Genomic DNA, 23,773 nt, shown 5'->3' on the forward strand with positions numbered 1-23,773 from the left:
ATGTCTCTCACATCTGTGGAGCTTAGAAAGCCAGCGTTCTCACAGTCGTAAAACCCGCCCTGTGCCCACCAGGTCAGGCCATAAAACCTAGTATCAACATACGACTGCATTAACACATTCCTTACGGGAGATTAGAAGCAGGTATGGTCGTAAATGTCAACAGACAGAATAAGGTTAAATATTTTAGGAGTAAGGAAGAATTATTCTTTGACACTTAGGAGTAAGACAGAAATATTCCCTTACAAAAGCCACACCCTAAATACAAAGAAAATACTAGTTTGATAGAGTTTCCTTTGAGTCAACTAAATGAGGGATTAAAAAGATCTGGGGGCGGGGATAAAAACTGAGATAGCTCATCAAAACGACCCATTTCGAGTCTGATGGTAATAAATAAATGATGTGTTATTTTAATTGAAACTTTCCAATTGTAATAAATTCCCACTGATGTCACAAAGTACAAAGAGAGATTGAGCTCAGATTAGGTTTATTGTAAAAACAATACAGCCGATTAAAAGTAACAGCACATTTAGAAACGATTAAACTGACAAGGAATCCAGCTACATCCCCTAGTGCACAAACTGAAAACATAAAAACAGCAGCTGAAGATCCACCAGACGAAGGTCAGGCACTTAGACAGAAGAGAGGGACAGTATGTGTGTACAAATACATTCAAAGTAAGGAAAACCAGAGAGGGAAGGATACAAGCCCTAGGATGCAGAAAGCCTACTTTGGAAGACAGGATGCCTAATTTCACTTGAGACAAGGAAAAATATCAATTAAAAACCTCTAAAATAACAACACTATTGGTTACATTGTTTTTGATTACACACAAACTAGAGCCGGAGTACCTGCCAGCGTGTAACAGTCTTTCTCTTCTACAGCTCGTCGTGTTTAGACCTTTTAATCTCTTTCTTTACTTTTTGTGCAGTAATCTTCTTCACAAACAAAACCAACAAACAAAACCAACAAACCTAAACCTAAAAGCTGAGTCAAACCAGGTTTAAAATACAAACCTGACATTTAACAAGGTCAGTGCAAACTCTGGTGTCAAAGTGACGAGGCCCCATAAAAACTAACAGCGTGACTCTCTCGTATCATTATGTACACGGCCGTAACAAAACATTATCCTAAGATGCTTTTACAGGTTCTACTCACACGTAACAGTTAAAGGTTTTGGAGAATACACCACAAGTGGTTGCAAGTAGTACAGGTTATTGTTAATATAAGGTTTTCCTGTTGTGAAATAAGCTTTATGACGTTTTTGAATGAGAGACAGCACGTACAGACTGCGTGCTGCTAAGAGTTAAACTGTACTACACTGCAAATATTTAGCTGCTTTAATATTGCAAATATTTCACCTTCGAAATATGTCAGTTTGTGCCTTTCTTTTTTTAAATGCCAGGATGCAATGTCGATACAAATAAATGTGTGTGCTCTTTACCACAAGGAATTAGTTCAAGTATATATGTGTGGAGTGTATTTTCAATACAAATCAACCAGAATAGATTAGCGTTTTGAATATCCTTGAGTTAGTCTAATATACAGTATATTAGTTTTAAAATTGACTGCATTTGTTTTCCCGATGTTTTTCATAGAAAGCAGTTTCTACTGCATCATCCTAGTATATACCCAATAATAGGGTGGGGTCGAGTCCTAACATTGCATATTGTTAATATTGCTATCCAAAGCAAACCGTTAAGTTCATCTGTATTCCTATGAGAGTCCACAGAAAAGAGATAAAAGTCTACGAAGCCCGACAGAGAGGCACCGTCTCCTCGGCCGGTCGGTATGCAGGAGTGCATTGGTGGGTTGAGAGTGGGGGGGCTGGTAGTGGTCCAAACGGGACTGTTGATACAATTGGCATGTGCAGCACGGCCATTTAAACAACCACTGGGGCCCATTCACTTGATTTGCGTCCATACTGGGTAAAGTAAGGGAGAAAAGAGGGCAAAAATAATGAATAAGCATACAAAGTTTTATTCTTTAGAGAAAACTGCTACAAGGAAACTACTGTATTTTGATAGTTGTTATGTCATTAATGGAAGACACATTTTGAAAAACAATATCTATCGCCTTTCTCTGTTTAAATTAATTGTTTACTGATTATCTTTGGGTTTTGTACGTTGGGCTGAAGAAAAAGTGCCACACGTTATTTGTGTCATTATAGAGACTAAATAAATAATAAAAGGAAATAAAGGCACATTTATAGAAAATGTGTGTACTGCAGCCCTGATGAAGTCAATAAATGTCTACCTGAATTGCAATATATGCCCTAAATTGCAGTGAGAAATGTGGACCTTGCACTTTCACATTCTGCCAGTTTTCTTCAGCATCAAGGTTTTAAATATTAGCTGAAGTTGAAAAGCTGAAGATGGATATTTGCAGATATCTTATTTAGAGTAGTTCCCTTTTGTTGCCACTTGGAGTCGCCAATATTTAAGTAGAACTGCAACAGTAAAGGAGCTGTTGCACACTGTGGTGCACTTACCTGAATGTCAGTAAGCTCTTTGTGGAACCTCTTGGCCAGACCGTTCTGCATAGTCGGGACCTGGTACGTCTGAGAGAGAAAGAAACAATGAGTCCTTTAGCCCACACTGCTACCCAGAATGATCCACAATCAGTGAGTTTAAATCTTCATCGTCAGCTGCCAATGGGGTGACACTACGTCGATTAATCAAGTATTGCAGTCAAGTACAAATTCAAGGCACTTTAACTTTACTTAAGTATTTCCATTCTGTGCAACATTACACCTAAACAACACTCCATCCAAGAGATATATCCGCTGCATATGTTTGACAGCTTTAGTTACTTTTTAGATTTCACATTTTCACCTCCTTCCTGTCCTGAGAAGACCATTTATCTTCAGATGTGGCGATTATGAATTTTGTAAGAAAAACTGAAGGCGTCGAAAAACCGTTTTAAGGTAAACAAACAACGCCATTTTAGAGATATGTGGTTCTCACTGGACAGCGTCATTAAAGATATATGATGATCTTAAAGAGTATGATGCCTTGTTGGGGATTATACCTGACAGTATATAAATGAGTTCAGATTAACACAACCGTTAACATCAACAGGAGTAAAATGCAACATACAGTTGTATTATTCCATAAACATCATATATAATAGTAAACACTCACAGGGAATATTTCCTGCACAAGGACTAGTTTTACTTATATGCCAATTACAGGATAGAACTAGCTATTCTCAACAGAAGATAGAGAAAGATAACTTTGAATTCACAAAGAGGACATGAGAAGGCCGGGACAGCAGCTGAGCTCCTACCGTTCCCCTGTAGAGGAGGCTGCCCACGGGACACACCACGCAGGCCGTCCCCGCCCCGAACACCTCCAGGACCCTCCCAGAGTCCAGAGCCCCCAGCAGCTCAGGCATGCCCATCGTACGCTCCGTCACCTTGAACTCACCCTGACAAGACACACAGAAAGCTATTTATTCATATTTCTTTAAAAACATTTTTGGTGCCGTAAAGATTTGACGTGATTAATGATCCCCATGTTACACACAGGAGGAGTGGGATTTTCCTAATAAACAAAGTACAGACATTCCAAAAATAATCCCTCTCAATGGTCACTTATTTTTCTTTCAGAGCTGATTACCAGCACCCCTCAGAGTTAACCTCAACCCCCAGGTTGGCAAACACATATCGACTGTTACCAAGTGACCAACAAATGCAATAAGGGGACAAATTCTACAGTTTATCCATTTGGAACATTTAGACGTGATCAATCAACATTTGGAGACATTAGCAGCAGCTCAGGGAGACTGCAAAGAGGTCACAACGTCTGACTCACTGTTCTATGAACACGTGTTGAAAATGCCTCTTTACAAATCAGACTGGGCCACAATAGTTCTCCGTTTGCATTTTCTGACAATTTGAGGAGTACGGAGAAAAATAATAGGGATGTGAAAATTAAACATCTGTGCTTTTGAGTCCATGTGAGAGCTCAGTCTCCTCTCTGGTGGTCTTACCCAGCTTCTGGACAGGTCCAGCAGCGACTGTCTGGTCACTCCCGGGAGAATGATGCCATCCAGAGGGGGGGTGAACAACTCTTTCTCTGCAGACAAACAGTTTTATCTTTGGTCATTTCACAAGGTGTTTGAATGTTTCCACAAAAGGCAGTGATTAACAGGAAACCTCAGGAAAAACATTTCAGAGTCTAGAGAGGAGAGTCTGACCTCCGTTCTCATTGGTCCAGTAGATGAAGAGGTTCATGGTGCCGACCTCTGTGATCTCCTCCTGCTCTCCGTACAGCCACAGCACCTGCTGGCACCCCCGCTTCACCGCCTCGCTCTGCACCGCGATGGTAGGGCCGTAGTTACTGGAGAGGGGAAATAAACCAAAGACAACGTGTCAAGAGAGCATCTGGGAGAGAGGGAGACATGTCCAAATGACAGAGGTGTTGCTTGGGTATTAAGACATGCTGTATACCTTTTTTATTTCAAAAATATTAGATATTAGTATTAAAATATTACAATCTTATTTAATTACAGAGGATATCAGAGTTTGTTCACTGCCTCACCTGTTCCTCAATAGTTTTTGATGTACAAACGAGACATTTAAGTGTTTCGGTGTTTTAGTTTTTCTGAGTTATGAAACCAAACCTTTACCATAGGTTGGGTTTTTTTTTGTACTGAGAAGGAAGCATGTTGGGGGAAATATATCATTCATGTGAACAATAGAGGACTTGGAACATTTTTGTTGATTCATTTTATCCGAAGGTAAAAAAAAAAAAAACTAGCTTCCTTGAACAAATAACAAAGAACCATTTGTCATCTTCTTACTGAGATTGAATAACCACCTAAGAAAACCTGAAGCGCTGCTTTGACTTGTTATTCTCTCCGCGGACGTCAGGCCGAGGTGGAGGTATAGCAACTGTTTTTAATAGTGACTATAAATACCAGCAGCTTTCACTGACATTTTGACCCGGCAGCTTTGAACTGAGCGTGTTCGAGCTTGGTCCTTCTCACAGTGCTGTGTGCTGTGGTCTATAGACCTCCCAAATACAATAAGGGATTTTTAAACGATTTTTCGGATTTCTTGGCTGAAATTATGCCAAAATATGATCGTGTTCTTATTGTTGGGGATTTTAATATTCACGTGTGTTGCCCCGACAAAGCTATGGCAAAGGACTTTTTAGACCTTGTTGATTCCTTTAATCTTGTGCAGTCTGTGTCTGGCCCAACGCACGAACGCGGACACACACTTGATCTTGTTCTATCTTATGGTTTGCCGGTTCTTAACCTGGAGATTTGTGACGCCTTTTTCTCTGATCATATGCCTGTATTATTTGATGTGAGTCTTGCTTGTGAAATGGTAAAACCGCGCGCTGCTCCTCGGCGCGCTCGCATTATTAACCCCTCCAGTGCTGGTCAGTTCTCTGTCGCTTTTAAACAGAACTGTGTGAATCGGGAACCTATGTCACCTGAAACGGATGAGCTTAGCTCATGGTTTCACTCTACTTGCAAAGCTGCCATAGACACTGTTGCTCCTTTAAAAACCAGGCAACCTAAAACTAAATCTGAGCCTTGGCCTATGACACGACTCGGGCTGTCCGACAGGATTGCCGTAGAGCTGAGCGTAAATTTGAAAAAGGACAAACTGCAAGTTTCATTTGAAATGTTGAGGGAGTGTTGGCGTTTCTATCAGATCACTGTGAAAGAGGCAAAAAGCAAACTTTTATCTGACATCTTTCTGTCAAACCATCACAAGCCACGTGTTCTGTTTCAGACTATTGATTTGGTCCTTAATGCCCCCCAGATTACCGTTATGGAGACCTCTACTGCGGTCTGCGAAGACTTTCTTTACTTTTGTATTAATAAGGTAAACTCCACTAGAGCTCAAATCTCTGCTCCTGCAAATGACCCCTCAGTTCCTGCACTGTGCTCTGCTGTCTTTAATCAGTTTGAGCCTGTAGCTCTGTCTTTTGTACAGGAGACTGTCTCCAAGTTAAAGCCCTCTGGTTCTCCAAATGACCCTGTCACGCCTCGTCTTTTTAAAGAGGTTTTCCCCACTGTTGGACCATCTGTGCTGGCAGATATAAACATCAGTCTGCTCTCAGGGAAGGTCCCTGAAAACCTGAAGCATGCAGGAGTGCAACCTCGTATTAAAAAACCCAGTCTGGATCCCACAGTTCTGGCTAATTTTAGGCCCATTTCCAAAATGCCTTTTATGTCAAATATCCTGCAGAAGATTGTCTACTGTCAAATTATGTTTTTTCTGGAAGAGAATAATATACTGGAGGTTTTCCAATCCGGTTTTAAAACTATGCACAGCACTGAAACAGCGCTTTTAAGAGTCTTTAATGACATCCTTTTATCTACCGACTCTGGGGACTGTGTTGTGCTTCTACTAATTGATTTAACTGCTGCTTTCGATACAGTCGACCTTGACATCCTGATCTCCCGCTTGGAGAAGTGGGTGGGCATTGAGGGGAAAGCCCTGGAATGGTTCAGGTCATATCTGAAGGACAGAACTTTCTCTGTCAGCCTTGGTGACTCCGAGTCATCCTCTGCTCCACCCCTGTATGGGGTCCCACAGGGCTCAGTATTAGGCTATTCTCCCTCTATTTGCTCCCTCTTGGGTCCATTTTTAGAAAGCACGGCATCGCATTCCACTGCTATGCTGATAGCCAGATTTATGTCCCACTAAAAAAGAAGGGGGGATACTCAATTAGCCCACTGCTAAAGTGTCTAGAGTACATAAAAGGCCTGGATGGCGTGCAATTTCCTTAAACTCAATGAAGGAAAAACAGAAGTAATGGTTTTTGGTGGCATCACCGACACCACTTCTGTAGACCTGGGTTCCTTGCATCAGTACACCAAGCCCAACATTACGAACCTTGGTATTAAAATGGACCGTGAACTAAAACTTGAGTCAGATTAAATCTGTGGTAAAAACGAGCTTTTATCACCTGAGGCAGCTAGCCAAAGTAAAACCTTTTCTCTCCAGACAGCAGTTTGAGACAGTAATCCACGCCTTTGTCACCACCCGGCTAGATTACTGTAACTCTCTCTACATGGGGGTCAGTGGGTCCTCCCTCGCACGACTGCAGCGGGTGTAAAATGCCGCAGCAAGGCTCTTAACTGGCACACGGAAGTATGACCACATTTCCCCTGTCTTAGCTTCTCTCCACTGGCTGCCAATTTATTTTAGGATCCATTTTTAAATTATTTTATTTACTTTTAAATCCCTAAATGGCCCCACCATACCTTGCTGAGCTGCTACAGCATTACACGCCGAACCGCCCTCTCAGGTCAGCGGACCAACTGCTCCTGAATGTGCCCATAACCAAGTCAAAGCTCAGAGGGGACCGTTGCTTCTCTGTAGCGGCTCCCAAACTGTGGAACGCTCTGCCCCTGGAGATCAGACAGGCCTCCACACTGCCTGCCTTTAAATCGCTTCTTAAAACCCACCTCTTCTCCTTAGCGTTTTAACATTTGGCGTTTCAACATCTTTTAGAGTGTTGCTTTTTTGCATTTAAATAGTTTTTTGTTTTTACTTGTACTTGTTTTATGGTGTGTGAGCTGAGCTGTGTTACTTTTTTGTATGCTTTGTTTTATTTATTTGTCTGTACAGCACTTTGGCCTGGAGGTTTAAAGTGCTTTATAAATAAAGTTGTATTGTATTCTTGTAACGGCAGAATGTTTTTTTTAACACTTCATTTTTGAAAGTTTTCATTACAAAGAAAAATCATACAGTATGTCATTGAACAGTCAAATACATACTGTAGATGCAACAGTGCACATTTAAACCAGACTGCCAAAAAGCAGATCAAATATACCCCCCACCCCTACCCCAGCATGAAAGAAAAAACGGCAGAATTTTAATGAACAATGCAACGCACAGTTAAAGACTCAAGTGATGAGTCATGCTTGGCTGTGGAAATGGGTTTCAGAGCAACTAACAGTCACACAGCCCTGCCATTTTGTCGCCTTGTGAAGTTATTCTAATTGACATGTTAGCAGGAAAATATAAATAGCTTTCAGTATCCCAGCCGAGTTGGTTCAATATTTACTCCCCTTAAAGATCCAGCTAGTTATTGGCTTCATCTGCAATTAGTTGCAAATATTGCAGCTAACTGCAAATGTAGGTACCGATTTGGACTTTGTTCATATTTATTATTGTTCAGTGGGTTTTATTTCCATCTTATGGTCTCCATTTCATGGGTTTATGCAATTGTATTTTAACTATTATTGTCAAGAATGTTTTATTTCATCTTATTTTAAATCAATTTTGTGAGGGAATAATTCTCCTTTAATCCTAAAATATCTAACCTTTTTGCCTGTTGACGTTTATGACCAACCCTGAGTCTGTTATCTCTCTTAAAGAATGGGAGGCTCCAGCTATGTTAATAAATCAGTTTATGATCGGTCAACTCTCGGTCACAAAATGGTTTATGGTTGTGGGAACGCTGGCTTCGAGGCCATTAAGGGTCAGACGCAAGTGATTCAGGGTGCCCAGCTGTTTAGTCTATCTCCCCAAATATGTTGTTTACTCTCTCTGAACTAGTTAAAAGGGCTATCGAGAGAGAGGCGCTACAGAATTGATGTGGCAACCCTCCCGTGTAGTCAGAACCTCTGGCTGCTGTGACTTGTGATATGAATCCTCCAGCAGATACTTGTAATAAACCATCAGTGTTTGACATCAAAGCTCCAACTCTCCTCGTGTCTCTCTGAGTCCTGACTCTCCATTGCTACAGAAGTTTCCCTTACAAATGTAACATTCAGTGATGCTAAACATGGCTGATAAAAGCAAAACCACTCAGTAAAGCTATAAGCTATGAACATGGTCTCCATTTGACCCTTTCACACAAACACCGATTCAATAAACATGATAACATAATTACAGACAGAGCAATATCTCTTATATATCTGCCATGCAGTCCAGAAATTGCTGAAGCTTAATCCGACTGGATATTTGAATTGAGAGCAGATTTTGTAGGTTTAGCGAGTTGAGTGGCGGTTCAGAGTTATGTAATCACGCTGTAGCTGAGCAGACTGGTGATGAAACCGGCCTGTGATTAAAGGCTGTGTGGAAAGAGTGGAGATTATAGGAGCTGGAGGAACACACCTTTGGAAAACATTCACTGAGCAACATTACAAATATTTCACATCAGGAAAGTGGATGTGAAGTTCATATGTTTTTAAGGTGTTTTTTCTATGACTTAAAAAGACAGCTCAACAGACCTTGCTCAGCAGCGTGATACACTTCATAGCAGGAGAAGATCAGCTTTATTAACATTCATGTTGGCCGTTTTCCATTGATCCACCTGTGTTTGACTAGTTAAACTTGTCATATCACGGATCTATTACAAGACCTTTTGACTTGTCCTAAGCATCTGAGACTGATGCCCTGGTATGAGGATACAAAAGATCTGTCCTAAAGAAGCTCTTTTGTTCCACCATCTCTCTTTCCTTGGCGCAGATTTCACCTAGAAACCGCCTCTGTGGCAACGCTTCATGAGCAAAAACAGTTGTCCAGATCCAGGGCTGAAAACACACAGCTAAGGTGTAAAGCCCTTTAGAGACGTGACCCAGTCGGGACAGGGTTATAAAGCACCAGCAGGTCCCTGCCAGAGGGAACATCATGAGTCACTGAGGGGCAGTTTAAATATGACAAGAGGACAAACTCACCCTCCCATCTTATAGGCCCCAACGCCTCCCTGCCAGGCCCTGACAAATGAAGGGTCCGCCAGCAGAGACACAGGGTTGAAAGACCCCGTGGCGAAGTAAGGTCCCACTGGGCCAACGATCACAAAGAGCATAGCTTCTCCTGGCCGAGACACACCGAGGGAGGGCTGGAGGAGGGGCGAGGAAGAGGAGAGGAAGTTGGTACAACAGCAAGAAGAATATACAAGAATATAATCCAAACACAATTAACACCAGCTGTTTAATCACTTCATACAAGATGGGACCCGGCACAGGTGTCATGAATACAATTAGCTTCTCGGCTAAAGCTCACCTCAATTCCAATGAAGGTGGGTCTGATGTAGAGGCTAGCGTCCTGGGAGAAGGGAACCCACTCCTGGTCGACCTCCACCAGCTTCTTGATGCACTCCAGCAGTTCTCCTTTATCAAACAACTACAGAGGAAAAGAGACAAGGGCATTAACTGTCAAATAATACTATTCTATGTAAATGTTGGGCTGTTGAAAAACAGGTGAATTCCTCTAAAGCTGTAAAATACAAAGGCATCGTTGTAAAACATGAGGTAAAAGAGGTTTGTTTGTAGTTTTACCTTAAAACTTAGGCTGTGAAACCTTTGAGAGTGGAACTATAAACATACAGTATTCTGTTTTACGTTGTCTATTGCAAATATGTATTTTCAATATAATTTTACTTTTCTATTTTACTACTTTAACTAAAATGTATCTTTCTCTATAGGTCAGCAAACTCATTTAGTAATATTATTTACAATACTGAAGCTATCCAACATGTTAATTACTTTAGACACAAAGGGAAACAAAACAGTTTAGTATTTTTAAATGAACCTGTTTTTTTTTCCTTGCTGATGAATTACATTTATTTGTTGATGGGGTGTCCATTCTTCATTTTATTTTTGACCCTTTTGTTCTCCAGATAAGGATGTATTAATTAAACCACTGTGTAAGCAGACTTCCATACAGTGTACTGAAAGCAACATGGTTAGCTGTTGCTTTAAAAAAAGGTTATGTAGTTTTACACTGAGGGATGCAAACACACGTATGGTGAAAAAAGAGAGAACTATTCGAAGCAGGACAAAAACAGCGTAATATACCATCTGACAAAGGCCTGTGCTATAATGCTTCAACTGACTGGCTATTCTTGATAATATACTCATATCAATAGGAGACAGAGGTGTTTAGTTATAAATTAAGGGTTTTTATTATTATATACAGCAGGGGTGAGAAACGTTTTTCCTCTCAAGAGCCATTTACATTTTTACAACATCCTCCGAGGGCCCGTTCAATTATTGAACGCAACCTGGGAAAAAAAAGCCGGGAAGATTTTCATTAAAATATTGAAGTAAAATTCATCAATCTGGTGCACTTTGAGAGCAAAATGAAGAGATCTATGGATACATCCCTCAACACCCATATGAAACAGAACTGTAAGCAGATTTATTTTCTTTATGGATATTTTAAAAATCACTCCCCTTTTAAACTGTGTTCAACTTTTTTTTTACTGTCATAGCCTATAGTATTTTATACCTGTTTTTAATTTAGTCTCTTATTTTTTTATAACTATAATGATCATATCAATGTGTGCCTTAACCTCACTGAGCTGAGGTTATTTGAGCCTTGAGCAGTCTGTCAGGAGAGCTCTCTTCCACCTGATTGTTGAAAAGCTCTTTATATTCGTTAGCATAGCTAGCTAACCAGATGCTAATAACAACAGATCGTCACTGGGCTTACAACTAAAGACAGCCACGCAAAAACTGCGGCATGTGTACGGCTCCTCATGGGTACTGCAATATTTGAAGTACTGGAGCCGCTCCAGTGGAGCGGCGTTCGGATGCTCTCCGTCAGCAAAAACGACGCTCATGTTGTGTTCAAAGAACCTGTCCTTGGCCAGGAAAAACAGGCACTCGCTTGTTTAATGATTTTGCGGTCTAGATTTCTTAATTTTTTTTGAAGTCACCCAAATCAGCGTTAAAAAAGCGGGAGGCACCGAAAAGCGACTCATTTGCATGCATGCATTAATGCACATAAAACATAATTTTTCTTCAAGAAATATCCAATGTTTTTCTTTCTTGCAGCACGAAGTAAAGACAGTACTCAGACTGTATGGCAGAGGTTCTTCATGTTGCATAGTTTCCATTGTGTCTTGAACTCTGGATTAAGTTTTAATGCGTTACGACGTGTTGTTCAGGGTAGCAAGCCAAAACTGGGCGTGCTGCCAAGCAGCTACATAACAAAGCAGAGGGTAAATGCTGCAGGACCGCAGCCTGTAAAGAATCTGAAGTATTTAAGGCACATTCATTCCAGAGCCAGCAGTAACTTCTTTCTTCAGCTACCCAGAGGCAAAAAATGACATTAAAAAAACCTCACTTTGAATAACAAGAGGAGGGGAAAACCGGTTGGTGAAACAATTAAAGCTATCAAGTATTTGTTTCCACCCAAACAGAGGCCTACATTAAACGCCTTAGACTAATCCTTACACACGGCATCTATTGCACGTCTGTCCGTCCTGGGAGAGGGATCCCTCCTCTGTTGCTCTCCCTGAGGTTTCTCCCATTTTCCCTTTAAACTGTGGGTTTTCTCTGGAAGTGTTTCCTTGTACGATGTGAGGGTCTAAGGACAGAGGGTGTCGTGTTGTCATACTGATATTCTGTACACACTGTGAAGACCACTGAGACAAATGCAACATTTGTGATATTGGGCTATATAAATAAACATTGATTGATTGATTCTCCCTGAGGGTCTCTGAGGAGGAGGTTGGGTAAGAACTTACAGGAAGGCAGCTCCTCTCAGCGCTGCGGTGCATCCTCTCCATGTTCAGCATGGGTCTGAACAGACGGACGTGGTTGTCAACTCCACGGAAAGCCTTCATGCCTTCAAACAACTGCAGAGACAGAAAGACACAACACGTTTAGTATCAGAAAGTTGATCTCCAACTGATATCAAGAGGGTTTCTCGTTGAAAACAGCAACAATTGAAATGTCTTTGTCGATTTCATTATTTCAAATAGCACTCCATTTGATTTTAGGCTAACCACTCAGGTTTCCCTGCAACTAAATGGCTGAAGTTAAAGCTGTATCTATTATACTTTTTACATTAAAAGCTACTGAGTTTTTTAATTAAGCTTTGAATATCTGTTATGACATCATTACCTTGATAACAAAATTAAATGGGATTATATGTTATTTATGTCTGTTGCTGCAAGACCACCCTGTTTATACAGGTTCATGTCTCCCTTTGGGTGTTTTTTTTTTACCGCAGTTAAAAAGTTGATGCTGAAAGGTTAAACGCCAACAAATATTGAATGAAACTAAAATGTTTTGTGAATCTTGGAAATGATTCCATCTTTGTTTATTTACTAATAAATTATGACTTTTTGGAGGTCGGTAGCAATCCTACTCAACGACCACTGGAACTTCATTCTACAAATAGCATAATACTAAGATCATTATTCCATCCTTATCTTTATGTGCAGAAATATCAGGTTAAACAAAATGAATAGACATTAGAGAAAAGAGAAAAACAACATTTGATGCTAATATGCAATATGAATGTCAAAGCTAAGAATGAAGCTTCTAAGACATGAACGTTAGTTATAAATCCAACCCAACAATCATGGTTACATGGATACATGGTTGATAACGAAACATCCTTTAATTTGTAAGAGAAAGTAAAGACAATTACAAATAAAACATATGCACAAAATATTTGAGTGTATACTTACTTCTATGGAGTAATGCAGGGCGGAGCTGGCCGGGTGCAGCGACAGGTTCTGGAAAGGTTTGATCTGAGGAGCCTGCCAGCCGTCCTTCTCCGACCAGTTGATGGTCAACATGTGGTCGGAGAACTGTTTTCCGAACACTAAGGTCGAGGGGTCGGGCTTCTGCTTACATGCTGCATTGCGTTCAATGACAAGATCTGCTGCCTGATGTGCAGACGGAGAAGCAAGCCGGACACGGCGGAGGAAAGCAAGAAGTGGACGGAACAAGAGCAGAGCGGGCGACGAGTACAGTGATTGTTTTTAAATCAATAATTGACAGAGCATGCTTAAAAGGACAATTAGTGGAGTGTTATAAAGAGTCAGCTGAGATGCTGACTCATCTTGGCAATTAGACACAATTAATTAAGTTAAGTTAAACTGAAATAAATTATTACAACAGGCAGACAGTGAGGGAAAGACAAAGAGGAAAAGAAACGTCAAGTTTTATGCAAGTTAATATAGACTTACTCCAATACCGTAGAGAGGCCTATTTGAGGTTATGTATCTTTCCTGAGTAAGATTTCTTCCTTCTTTTTATGATGAGGAACACATTGTGCTCTGTCGGACATTAACAGGCCAGACAGACCATCAATCAAACAGTTTGGAGATGGGACAGGCCTCGACTTCTCGAAAAGAACATATCTCTCATTACCTTAAAGGAGCTGGCCAACCGCAGTGAGCCAAAGGAGAAGGGGAGGGCCTGGAGAAGTCGTCCATGAAGTGCCTGCAAAACAAACACAACAGAAACTCTTTACTATTTATACACAATAACGGTAATCACAAGCAAAAAGGTTTGAGGTCCAGACACCATGTTGCAATACTTCATAGATCTATCATCTATTCAGGTAACCACAATCCAATCAGCTGAGGCGATACACAAGGTCACCATATATGACATTGTGTGATTGTGTGTGTGTGTGGGGGGGGGGGGGAGGGTATGCAGCTACATGCCTGCAGCAGACAGCCAGTGCTAAGTGTTGTGCTGTAATTAGAATCAGACATGTATGTAGGCTATGGTACATGCATTGTGATGAATGCAAGGTGAGAAACTAGTTGGGAGGGTAACTGTGGCAAAAGGGCCAAAGAAGCCACTAATAATAATGTAACTGATGTTCTTTCTGTTAGTCTACTTGTGATTTTGGTAATTTGGTATACAAGGGTGATCATTAACAGTAACATTCACAATACGGTGCTGATCATTTGACTTAGTCATATGCTCATTTGACTTGGCAGTGTTCTAGGGAACCGCCAACTTGATGCTTAAGAAATTCCAAAGAATTACAGCGACTAGGGAGCAGGATCCCGTGTGTGCTCTTTGTTGAATGGATGATGCAAGTTCTGACATTATTACGATCATAGGTCTATGCATGTATATACATGTTTACTTTGTGACATGCACGTATAAATCAGATTCATGACTGATCTTGTTGCTTCTCAATTGTGACCCACTAAAGTGAAATGAAAGCAAGTGCTGGTTCGTATTTGTGCATATCAGAGCCAGTAACAAACCAATGTTCATATCCTGCAATCAGATGCAAAACTCAGGTAAAACTCAGGTAAACTCAGTAATATGACCATTCAAAGAAAACTCGATGCTGTCGTTGCCTATGAATTACTTATAATACAGTCTCGTGATCCTAAACAGCAGAAGGATACATGTTTTTGGCATACTAGTTACCTAACTATCATTTTATTGACTTGACTGCCAGCATCAACCAAAACCGTGCAAGATATGTAACATGTTTACTTTTCAAAATGTCCACAATATCTTCCTTTTTTTTGCATCCGAATTCTATATATTGCACAAAGAAGATTTACAGAAGACATTAAGTTGTGTTTTAGGAGGAGATAATTTTTTGCTCATCATCAATGCATTTCTAGTTTCTACTCTTTTCTCATGGAGTTTGGTGTGTTGACCTTTCCATACTGCATTGTTTTTGCCCCCTCCGTGCTGGCGGGACATCGCACGGTGCAAAGCATTTAAAGGACTGGTTATCTTTCTCTGTCATTATCAGCTACCTTATTACTGTATTAAATGAATGATTTACCCAGATGTTCATGTAAACAGATTATAAACAGCACACAGACGGTCGATGAACTCACCGTTCGCAGGACTGCCATCTCCGCTACGTAACGATGTGAAATGCGCGATTATTTGTTCGTGTGGAAACAACCACTCAAAGTCAACTTGAGTTCCGCTTTGAAATTCGAGACGCTGTCCGGCTGAGTTGGTGCAAGCTGAAAGCAGAAACCTCCCAGAAATAAAATGTCCCTCGTTATAGTCCTTTAACCAACACACTCAATATACTTTTTGAAGGGTTTATTATGACTCGTTTATTTTGTTCGTGCCTGTCCTTTCTGGGTAAATAATTAAACATCACTTGCACTGTTCTGTAATAAAAACAATAGTGTAAGAGGGGAAAAATAGATATAAATCAGTTTAATCATACAAAACACTAACTATAATGACTGGTTTTCATTCATGAAGTCATTGAGGGCGTGACAAAAGCGTAACATCTGATTGGCGGACAGCAGCAGGCTCATAGGGGGAAGGTTATTCGAGGTCACACCGGTCGATGCGGATTGGTCGCCCGCTGGGGAGGTGCAGCTCGTCCTGTTTCACACAGGTTTCACACATGGGCACAAGAACCTTTCTCATTTCACTAACTTCGTCTCTTCGACTCCTCGAATCCTCGGTCCTCCGGAAGTGACCCGGAAATGGTTTTCGGCGCGCCATGTTGAAGGACATCTCGGCCCATTCCCAAACTGCCCCCTACACCCTACCCCTCCGTTTGCGCGTTCGCGCGGAGTTTCCGCCATATTAAGTGCTCTTCCAAACCAACGAGTGTGGAGGGGGAGTGGGCTATCAAGCCCTCAAACAGCGAGTCTGCAGCGGTGCTGACTTGAGACCGGTCTCTATCTGACCGGAGTCACGCTGTGTGTGTCCGTCAGGAAACAAGCTGTTAACAAGTAGTTCCAGCAAACATCCACTGATAAACTGCGATGGTAACAACCTCATGATAACCTCATATGTTTTTAACTTAGGATCATACCTGTGTTTAGTCTAGAAAAAGGTAAATGTGTGCATTTTATTATAAAGTTGTGTATATTTACAGACTGTTGCAAAAACTAAGAAGCTTATAAACATCAGGTTTAAAACTAAAAGAGCTTTGAAACACAATGAAAGATGTTTGTAGATTTATTTGAGTTATTAATTTAAACTTTTTGTCTGAGAGATGCTGATTTGAAACCGTTGTTACATACAGTTACGACATTTCCTCTTTCTGCCGGAGAGAGGGGAGTCCGTCCCAAAGCTTGCTGCTGTATTTACTCTCTCCATCTGACAGGAGGGAGCCTCGTTGAGCTGCGAGTGTGGCTACAGAAGGAGTTCACTCCGTCACGGAGGGGTAGGGTCGAGGGAGTGGTTTGGGATTGGGCCCTCATTTCTCTAAATGCACATCGATGACCGAGCGTCGAGGAGACTCTCTGAAGGAGCTATAATCGAGGATACACTGATGGGTCCTCCACGGCTCCTCCGCGGATGCTTTTCCGGCAACAGTGATGTTTAAAAGAGTCGTGACGCACGGCCGGACTTATCTCAGCCAATGACAGCTCTGCATGCATCCCCTGGATATTATTTTATTTTTGCTTTCATCGCGACGCGATGTTTACAGAGAGAACAACTGTGAGGTCCGTGCAGAAAGCAGAGCAGTGTGTATAATATATATCAATCAGTATAACAGGCCTACATTACTCTCTTTATTTGCTTTAGTTTAATATCTACAAACAAAGAGTCGATATTTGTCTAAAACCATTTAGTGCTTCACATAATAAAATAGTAAATACACAATGGCTGTAGCCTGATATTATGTTTTAGGTCGGAGCTGTAGGTGCGTGTTGTACAGTGTGTATGTGCGTAGATGCGACGGACAGACAGATCTCAGTTGGTTTGGTGTCCAATGCTTACTTTTAATACTTGTAAATAAAACTTTTGGCTCGTAATTTCATTTCCTCATTGTAGCGACCAGAGAGGGGGTGGAGGGGGATATATCCAGTCTCTGATAGTGTTACGTTATTATGCTGTGAGTGCTCTCATAATTGTTTTATTCTGAAATTGTATAATATATATATATATGTGTGTGTGTGTGTGTGTGTGTGTGTGTGTGTATATGTCCGCATCTGTAGCCTGTTATTGTCTCATTATACCGCACTGTGAATGAATTAAAAGTAAATATATAAGTCATCATGAACACAGTTCTGTCCATCAGAAAAAGGGCTGTGCCTCCTCGATCCTCGGTCCTCGAAGTGCATTTAGAGAAATGAGATGTCCTTCAACATGGCGCGCTGATATCCATTTCTGGGTCACTACCGGAGGACCGAGGATTCGAGGAGTCTAAATGAGAAAGGCCCCAAGACGTTAAGCAGACTGATCTCAGACAAGCATATTCGTCATCTAATAAATGAAATGTAACTTTTTATTTGATTGAATGAAAATACAAATACAATCATTTGAAAATGTTAAAAGCATTGGTTATATTAATGTTTTAACAGTATAATTCCGATAATTTAATTGTATTTTACAATGTAAATAGTTTTGGCACTTCAATAATAACAAAAGTATTCATTTTAATTTGCAATTTTTTCTCTGGGCCACCTGCAGTCTGCAAAGAGGTTTGATTGAAAAGGTTTAAATTGTGATTTGTTAGTCTATAGTAGCCTATGTCAAGCTGAATTACCCAACCTTCTTTTTCTATTTTGACATTTCAAAAATAACTTGGCTAAAGCAACACAAGAGACATAAAATATTTGAACAATTATGTAAAATCTGCATTAAACAATTAAATCTGTTAACCATCTTTACCACAACCACAAGGAAGCGGTCAGGAAGGGATCTGACTCTTGTAGCCGAAGTCGAGCTCAGCCCCCCCGCTGAGCAACAGGTCGATCCCGGTGCAGAACGTCGCATCTGCAGCCAGATACAAGGCAGCCAGTCCGCACTCAGCCTCCGTCCCCATACGACCCATCAGCTGTACGACAACACAACGTGTCAGTGATCATTCTTGTTCTCATTCCAGCAGTTTGAGGTTGCATCATTCCACTTTCTTGCTGCGTTTTATGCTCCTGCAGCTGTTCATACAGTTGATGCATCTTGTTTATTGTTATTTTGGTTCCACTTTACAGACTACCCTTATAAAGGATTCATAAAGCATTTATAATTAGGTTATGAATTAGTGTAAACACTTCATTAATCATTAAGAACATTTTACAAACCAGTTTTAACACAGTTTTCATACATCAACACAGGCTCACTATTTGGCAAGAGGACTAAGCCTTATATTGGCTACTTAGCGAGAATCAAATCAGTGAACAACAGATACCAAGGATGCTGGCTGATGAAGAAGACGAAGTAAGCTAGGTAGCCGATATAAGGCTAAGCAGTACCGCTAAATGTGGGCTCACTATTTGGCAAGCAACCGGTCACAGTTGCCCTCTTTATCTCATGTCTTATAAAAGCTTATTAATTATAAAGTGTTCACAACCTAATTAATAAATACATATACAAACTATTCGTAAACCCTTTATAAGGGTAGTCTTATCGTAAAGTGGTACCGTTATTTTTGCTTTAAAAGCAGGCTTGTGTATTTGCTCAGTACTACATATATATTGCTTTCAAGAATTTACAAGTTCCTGATCTTTTTCTCTCTGTGTAAGTGCAGATTCACAGAGTGAACTCAGGCAACCCTCAACTGGGAAAACTGCAAACTTACAAAAGATAATAGACAATAACAAATCTTCATCCTCCACCTCTATTACCACTGTAATAAATAACTTGAGAATGGGAAAGTGCCAAGTATCGAGACATACAGATGTCATAGTATAGATATAATATGTATATAGCAGTATTGTTTACCATAAACCGTTCACAATGCAGATTGTCATAAAAAAGTAATAATCTTCAGCCAGGTATTTCATATCTCTCTGTGTCAACTCTTCAGTCTGGAACTTCCCTTTTATTGTTCCCCATCAAATTCCTCCAGTGACTCGGATGAAAAAAAGTTATAATTTGCATAACCAAAAGAACAACCTGTTTCGGAAACTCTTCCTGTTTAGATGCAGGATTCAGGGAGTTCACATTTAAAACCCAATAAGGCGACCACATTGTGTGGCAGTTTGCATCATTAACACAACAATGTCTGAGAAACTGTCGGCTACCTCATAATGATTGAAACCCTCAGCAAGTCTTCTTAGCTGCTGCATACGCTCAGCAGAAACCAAATGTTTCTCTGCAGATGAAAAGCACTGAGGGGGGGCTTTTCTTTAATATTATTGTGATGCATTTTTTTAACTCACAACTTATCTGTTAAAAGCTGCTGAAAGGCAAAACGTTTTGGACCTGATTATAAGATTTCACAGATTTTCTTTGCCTTTCAGAATGAAAGTTTTTCTCTGTTTTCAAAAGTGTTATGCCATTTCATAACCTCTGACTTCATTAAGATCACTTCCACCTCTTTTAAAGATGTGTGAGAACTTGCCTGACAATTTTCTCCAATTTTAATGGTCGCTGCAGCATCTGGTGTGTGTCCTGCTAATTCTTCCCACAGAGGTGTCAGCACACTACCTGGGGAGATGCTGCAATAAACGGCAGACAGTATTATTAGACAACAGAGGGTGCTGTTAGCTCTGCAGTCAGGAGATACTTTATAAAATGTAGTTACTCCAGAACAGGACATGCTTTATGTTAACATATAAGAGGATGTTTTATTTAACAAAATCAGTTAGTTTAAGTATTGTAATTTATCATCTTCACAATATTTTAAAGAAATAATGTAGTTTACTTAATTCCAAATTTGAGGTTCTTCAACTTTGTCTGAGTGTTTTCATTCTATGCTATTTCATAGAGAAGTGTTGTACTTTTATTTGACTGCATTTATCTGAAATGATTTATCTTCTTAAAATAGTAAAATCAAGGGACTTTTTGGGGCTTATTTCTCCAAAGATAGGAGAAAATTCTAAATAATTATTTCTTCCATAACCCACAACCAATCAGATTTATCTGGTGACACTTTGGATGGGCCTGGGGAACAGCTGGACTAAACTAATTTATACGTGTAAATAAAGCAATTCAATTTAGCTCAGAAAAAGGCTGATTACACACTGATACATCAATATTAACAATCTAATAATGTCCAATATAATAATATACTGTATCAGTCACATATTACATTTGGAGGATAATGCTTTTGAAATTTTACTAAATAGGATTTTAATTGCACAACTTTTTGTTTTGTATTTTGACATAAAAACGTAAAGAAACCTTATCCAGATTCACATACAAATCTTTTGATGAATACTATTTACAACACTATGAGACCGCTTAAAAACAGGAGGTCATGGAATCCCACTGTTTTGTCCCAAAAATAATGAATCTGAATAACATTGTAGTTTGTCTCACCAGTTCACTCTCACATTGTAGCGACTCTCATCCACAGCCATCGCCTTTGTCATGGAGATTATCGCCCCCTTGTGGAAAACAGATCACATTTCACAATATTTTTCTTCAGCTGGGATTTGTAATTTATTTATTATAATAATGAAACCTGTTGCCTTAAGGATGAACTCACCTTGGTGGCAACATATGGTGCAGCATTTTTCTGACCGATGGTTGCCACTAGACTGGAGACATTTATGATGTTTCCCCGACGCTGTCGTAGGTACGGCAGCACATACTGAAGAGAGAGTGAGAGTTCCAATCACTTTAAAACATCTTATATGTATAGTTTGTCAGTGGAAGCAAAACAGGGTCCTAAGATTGATCATTTTATAAGGACTTCACCTCAGGAGCAACATCTTTCAGTTATCAGGTCCATAAAGGCAACACACCTTTAGAAAAATAATTGCATTTCATTTTGCAGTACTTGCACCTTGGCTATGACTGTACAGCATTACACATCTACAGTAGGGTGGTCCTCATCGACCTTGAAGTTTAGCCTAAGTTGCAGCACCGTGGCTGCTGGTGTGGCAGCCCAGGTCGATGAGGGAGGGGTAAATGTTGTCAGATTGAGGAAAAAATTCACCAGGAGAGGTTTCTTGACTAATAGAATGAATTCTGGGGGTTGGAGCTTAGACTTTTCGACTTTCAATTTTAAGGACCACCCTACGTGAGGCTAAACTTCAAGGTTGATGAGGGAGGGGTACATTTTGTTGGAATTTGAATAAAATTCACCGGGAGAGTTTTCTTGACTATCATAACAAATTCCGGTGGTTGGAGCTTAAAATAAATGAATTTGAAAATGTACATGGCACTAAGGACCACCCTAATCTACAGAACTACTAAAGTTGTTTGCTTATTACCCTTGTATTATCTGTAGCTGCCATTGTAACATTTTCCAGAGGAATTAATAAAGTATTCCTTTCTTTCTTACTCTCTTTTGCGTTTTTCTGCCACCGTTTTGACATTATAATAATAATAGTTACAGCCATTCTTTGCTTCCATAGATAGAGGTCCACGTTTATGGAGGAAAGCTATAACCAATGATTTTGAGAAGTTCTAGAAACATTACTTTTGAAGCCAAGAAGTAGCTGATGAGGTTCAGATTCAACAGATCCCTGAACTCTTCTGCTGTGGTGTCATCAGTGGGTTTGTGAGGGGGGTCTGAAGAGGTGAAAGGTAAGGACATCAACTAAATACTTTCCATGTAAAGCATCTTCATCATGACATCTGCTGGAGGGAAGAAGGAAATGTGAGACTTACGCCACCCTGCATTGTTGACCAGGCAGTCAACATGTCCATACTGCTCCACTGTGACTGCAATCAATCTCTGTGGTGAAAAGAAAAGTCACTTTGAGGGTTTATTTGAACAATCAACCAGTCTCTCATAAAACACAGAAACACCCTTAGTAGGGCAAACCAAACCCTAAACACAGAACTGGGTAAACGAGTCATATGAGTTTTACAAACGTAAGATGGATTGTAAGCTATTTTTAAACTGGGAAACTGAAAAATACAAACTTTGACATCTTGGTAAGAATACATAAATATGCCGGTGGACACACAACACCCACATTGTTAAAAACTTGGAAGCACAGGGAAAAGGGAGGAAAGGGAGTCAATGAAGCTGAAAGAGACGTAACAAAACAAACCAGGAAGTGAAAGACAATACAAGAATAACAACATAAAACATGACTGACTTAGCACTTTTGACGGTGCACAACACACATACAGGTCTTGTGATCATGACTGTCAATTCAAGAAGGGAATTGTACATCTGAGTGCAGTACAACCAGAACAATAACACTAAAGTTACACATTACCTTGATGTCGTCCTCTTTGGAGATGTCACATGTGACAAATTTGCATGAGCCTGGCCCTGCTTTGTTTAACTCTGCCTCCAGAGCCTCACCTGCTGCACCTGGTGATAATAGTTAAACAACTCAGTAGAACTCCTGTACTTTAGTTATAACCAGTGGTGGAAAGTGGAGCTCTTATAAACCATTATATGTAACTGCAGCAGTGCCTTACAAATTATCAACCTGTAGCAAGACTATAAATTGAAACTAAAATGTGCTACACATTGACAAATTACAACCTTCAATATTACATTTGTATTATTCATAAACACACTCTGAAAGGAGGAGTTTCATAACAATACAAATGTTAACTTTGTTATGCTTGTGTTGATACATTTGCAGTAGGAACATTTTGAAAGAAGGATATTTTCACTTTTGTACTTTTACTTTTACTAAGATTCAATATTTGAATCTTCCACCACAGATGCACCTGGTGCCGATTTGAAGTAACACATTATCATTCAAATAATCCTTGCCCAAGAGAAAATAAAGCAACATTATAATAGAATTAAGAAAAAAGGTTGACGAAAAATTAAAATGACTCACCTCCTCTAGCACAAAACACCACCTTGGCTCCATTCTCCACTAAAAACAAGTGCAAAAGTTTCAGTGCGCAACCTCTGATCAGTTACAAATCAACATTATAAACAATAATTACCAAAGACTTTGACAATCCCTCTGCCAATCCCTTTGGACCCTCCAGTCACAATAACAACTTTGTCGTGGTATCGGAGGGACATTTCGGCTGTGATGAGGAAACGCCTCAGAGCTGCACTGCTGCTAAAACTGAACGAGACAGGTGTTCGTTGTTTTTCTTTGCGCTAATTCTACTCAGATGCACGTATGTGTCTCTTTACTTCATCACCTTTCTGAAATCATTCCCGTTTATAAACTCAGTTTGTAGTTGAGGTTCAAATTTCCTACAAATCACGGGGTCTGCTCTGCTGCCTTCAGGTGCTGTTGGTAGTATTGGACATCACAAAACT

The 23,773-nt window shown here is 40.2% G+C and overlaps 1 protein-coding gene and 1 long non-coding RNA gene across 3 annotated transcripts; one reads left to right on the plus strand and one right to left on the minus strand.

Annotated features, from left to right (window-relative positions):
• Positions 1–467: 467 nt before the first annotated feature.
• bcat2 (branched chain amino-acid transaminase 2, mitochondrial) lies at positions 468–23,676 on the minus strand. Of its 2 annotated transcripts, XM_079642679.1 has the most exons (18): positions 23,446–23,676; positions 23,334–23,372; positions 22,752–22,849; positions 22,192–22,258; positions 22,001–22,092; positions 21,062–21,166; positions 20,893–20,960; positions 19,973–20,069; positions 14,092–14,163; positions 13,404–13,604; positions 12,453–12,563; positions 9,983–10,102; positions 9,655–9,818; positions 4,198–4,340; positions 3,991–4,076; positions 3,286–3,426; positions 2,489–2,557; positions 468–1,921 (listed from the first exon to the last, which is right to left on the minus strand). In XM_079642679.1, the coding sequence occupies exons 1-18, from the start codon at positions 23,525–23,527 to the stop codon at positions 1,880–1,882; spliced, it is 1,797 nt and encodes a 598-aa protein (XP_079498805.1). In that variant the 5' UTR covers positions 23,528–23,676; the 3' UTR covers positions 468–1,879. The 2 variants fall into 2 exon arrangements, with proteins under 2 accessions (XP_079498805.1, XP_079498804.1); XM_079642678.1 differs by lacking the exons at positions 19,973–20,069; positions 20,893–20,960; positions 21,062–21,166; ... (3 more) ...; positions 23,334–23,372; positions 23,446–23,676 and adding an exon at positions 15,543–16,039.
• LOC307014636 lies at positions 16,060–17,441 on the plus strand. Its single transcript, XR_013801268.1, has 2 exons — positions 16,060–16,445; positions 16,787–17,441. It is a non-coding gene; the product is annotated as an uncharacterized lncRNA (long non-coding RNA).
• Positions 23,677–23,773: the final 97 nt, after the last annotated feature.

This window comes from Notothenia rossii (genome assembly GCF_949606895.1).
Source record: "Notothenia rossii genome assembly, chromosome: 8".
NCBI lineage: Eukaryota > Metazoa > Chordata > Actinopteri > Perciformes > Nototheniidae > Notothenia > Notothenia rossii.

Coding starts and splice junctions, on each gene's coding strand:
- bcat2 (XM_079642679.1), bottom strand. CDS start 23,527: ATGTCCCTCCGATACCACGACAAAGTTGTTATTGTGACTGGAGGGTCC. Junction 22,850..23,333: donor GGTGTTTTGTGCTAGAGGAG/GTGAGTCATTTT, acceptor TATTATCACCAG/GTGCAGCAGGTGAGGCTCTG. Junction 22,259..22,751: donor CCAAAGAGGACGACATCAAG/GTAATGTGTAAC, acceptor TTTTCACCACAG/AGATTGATTGCAGTCACAGT.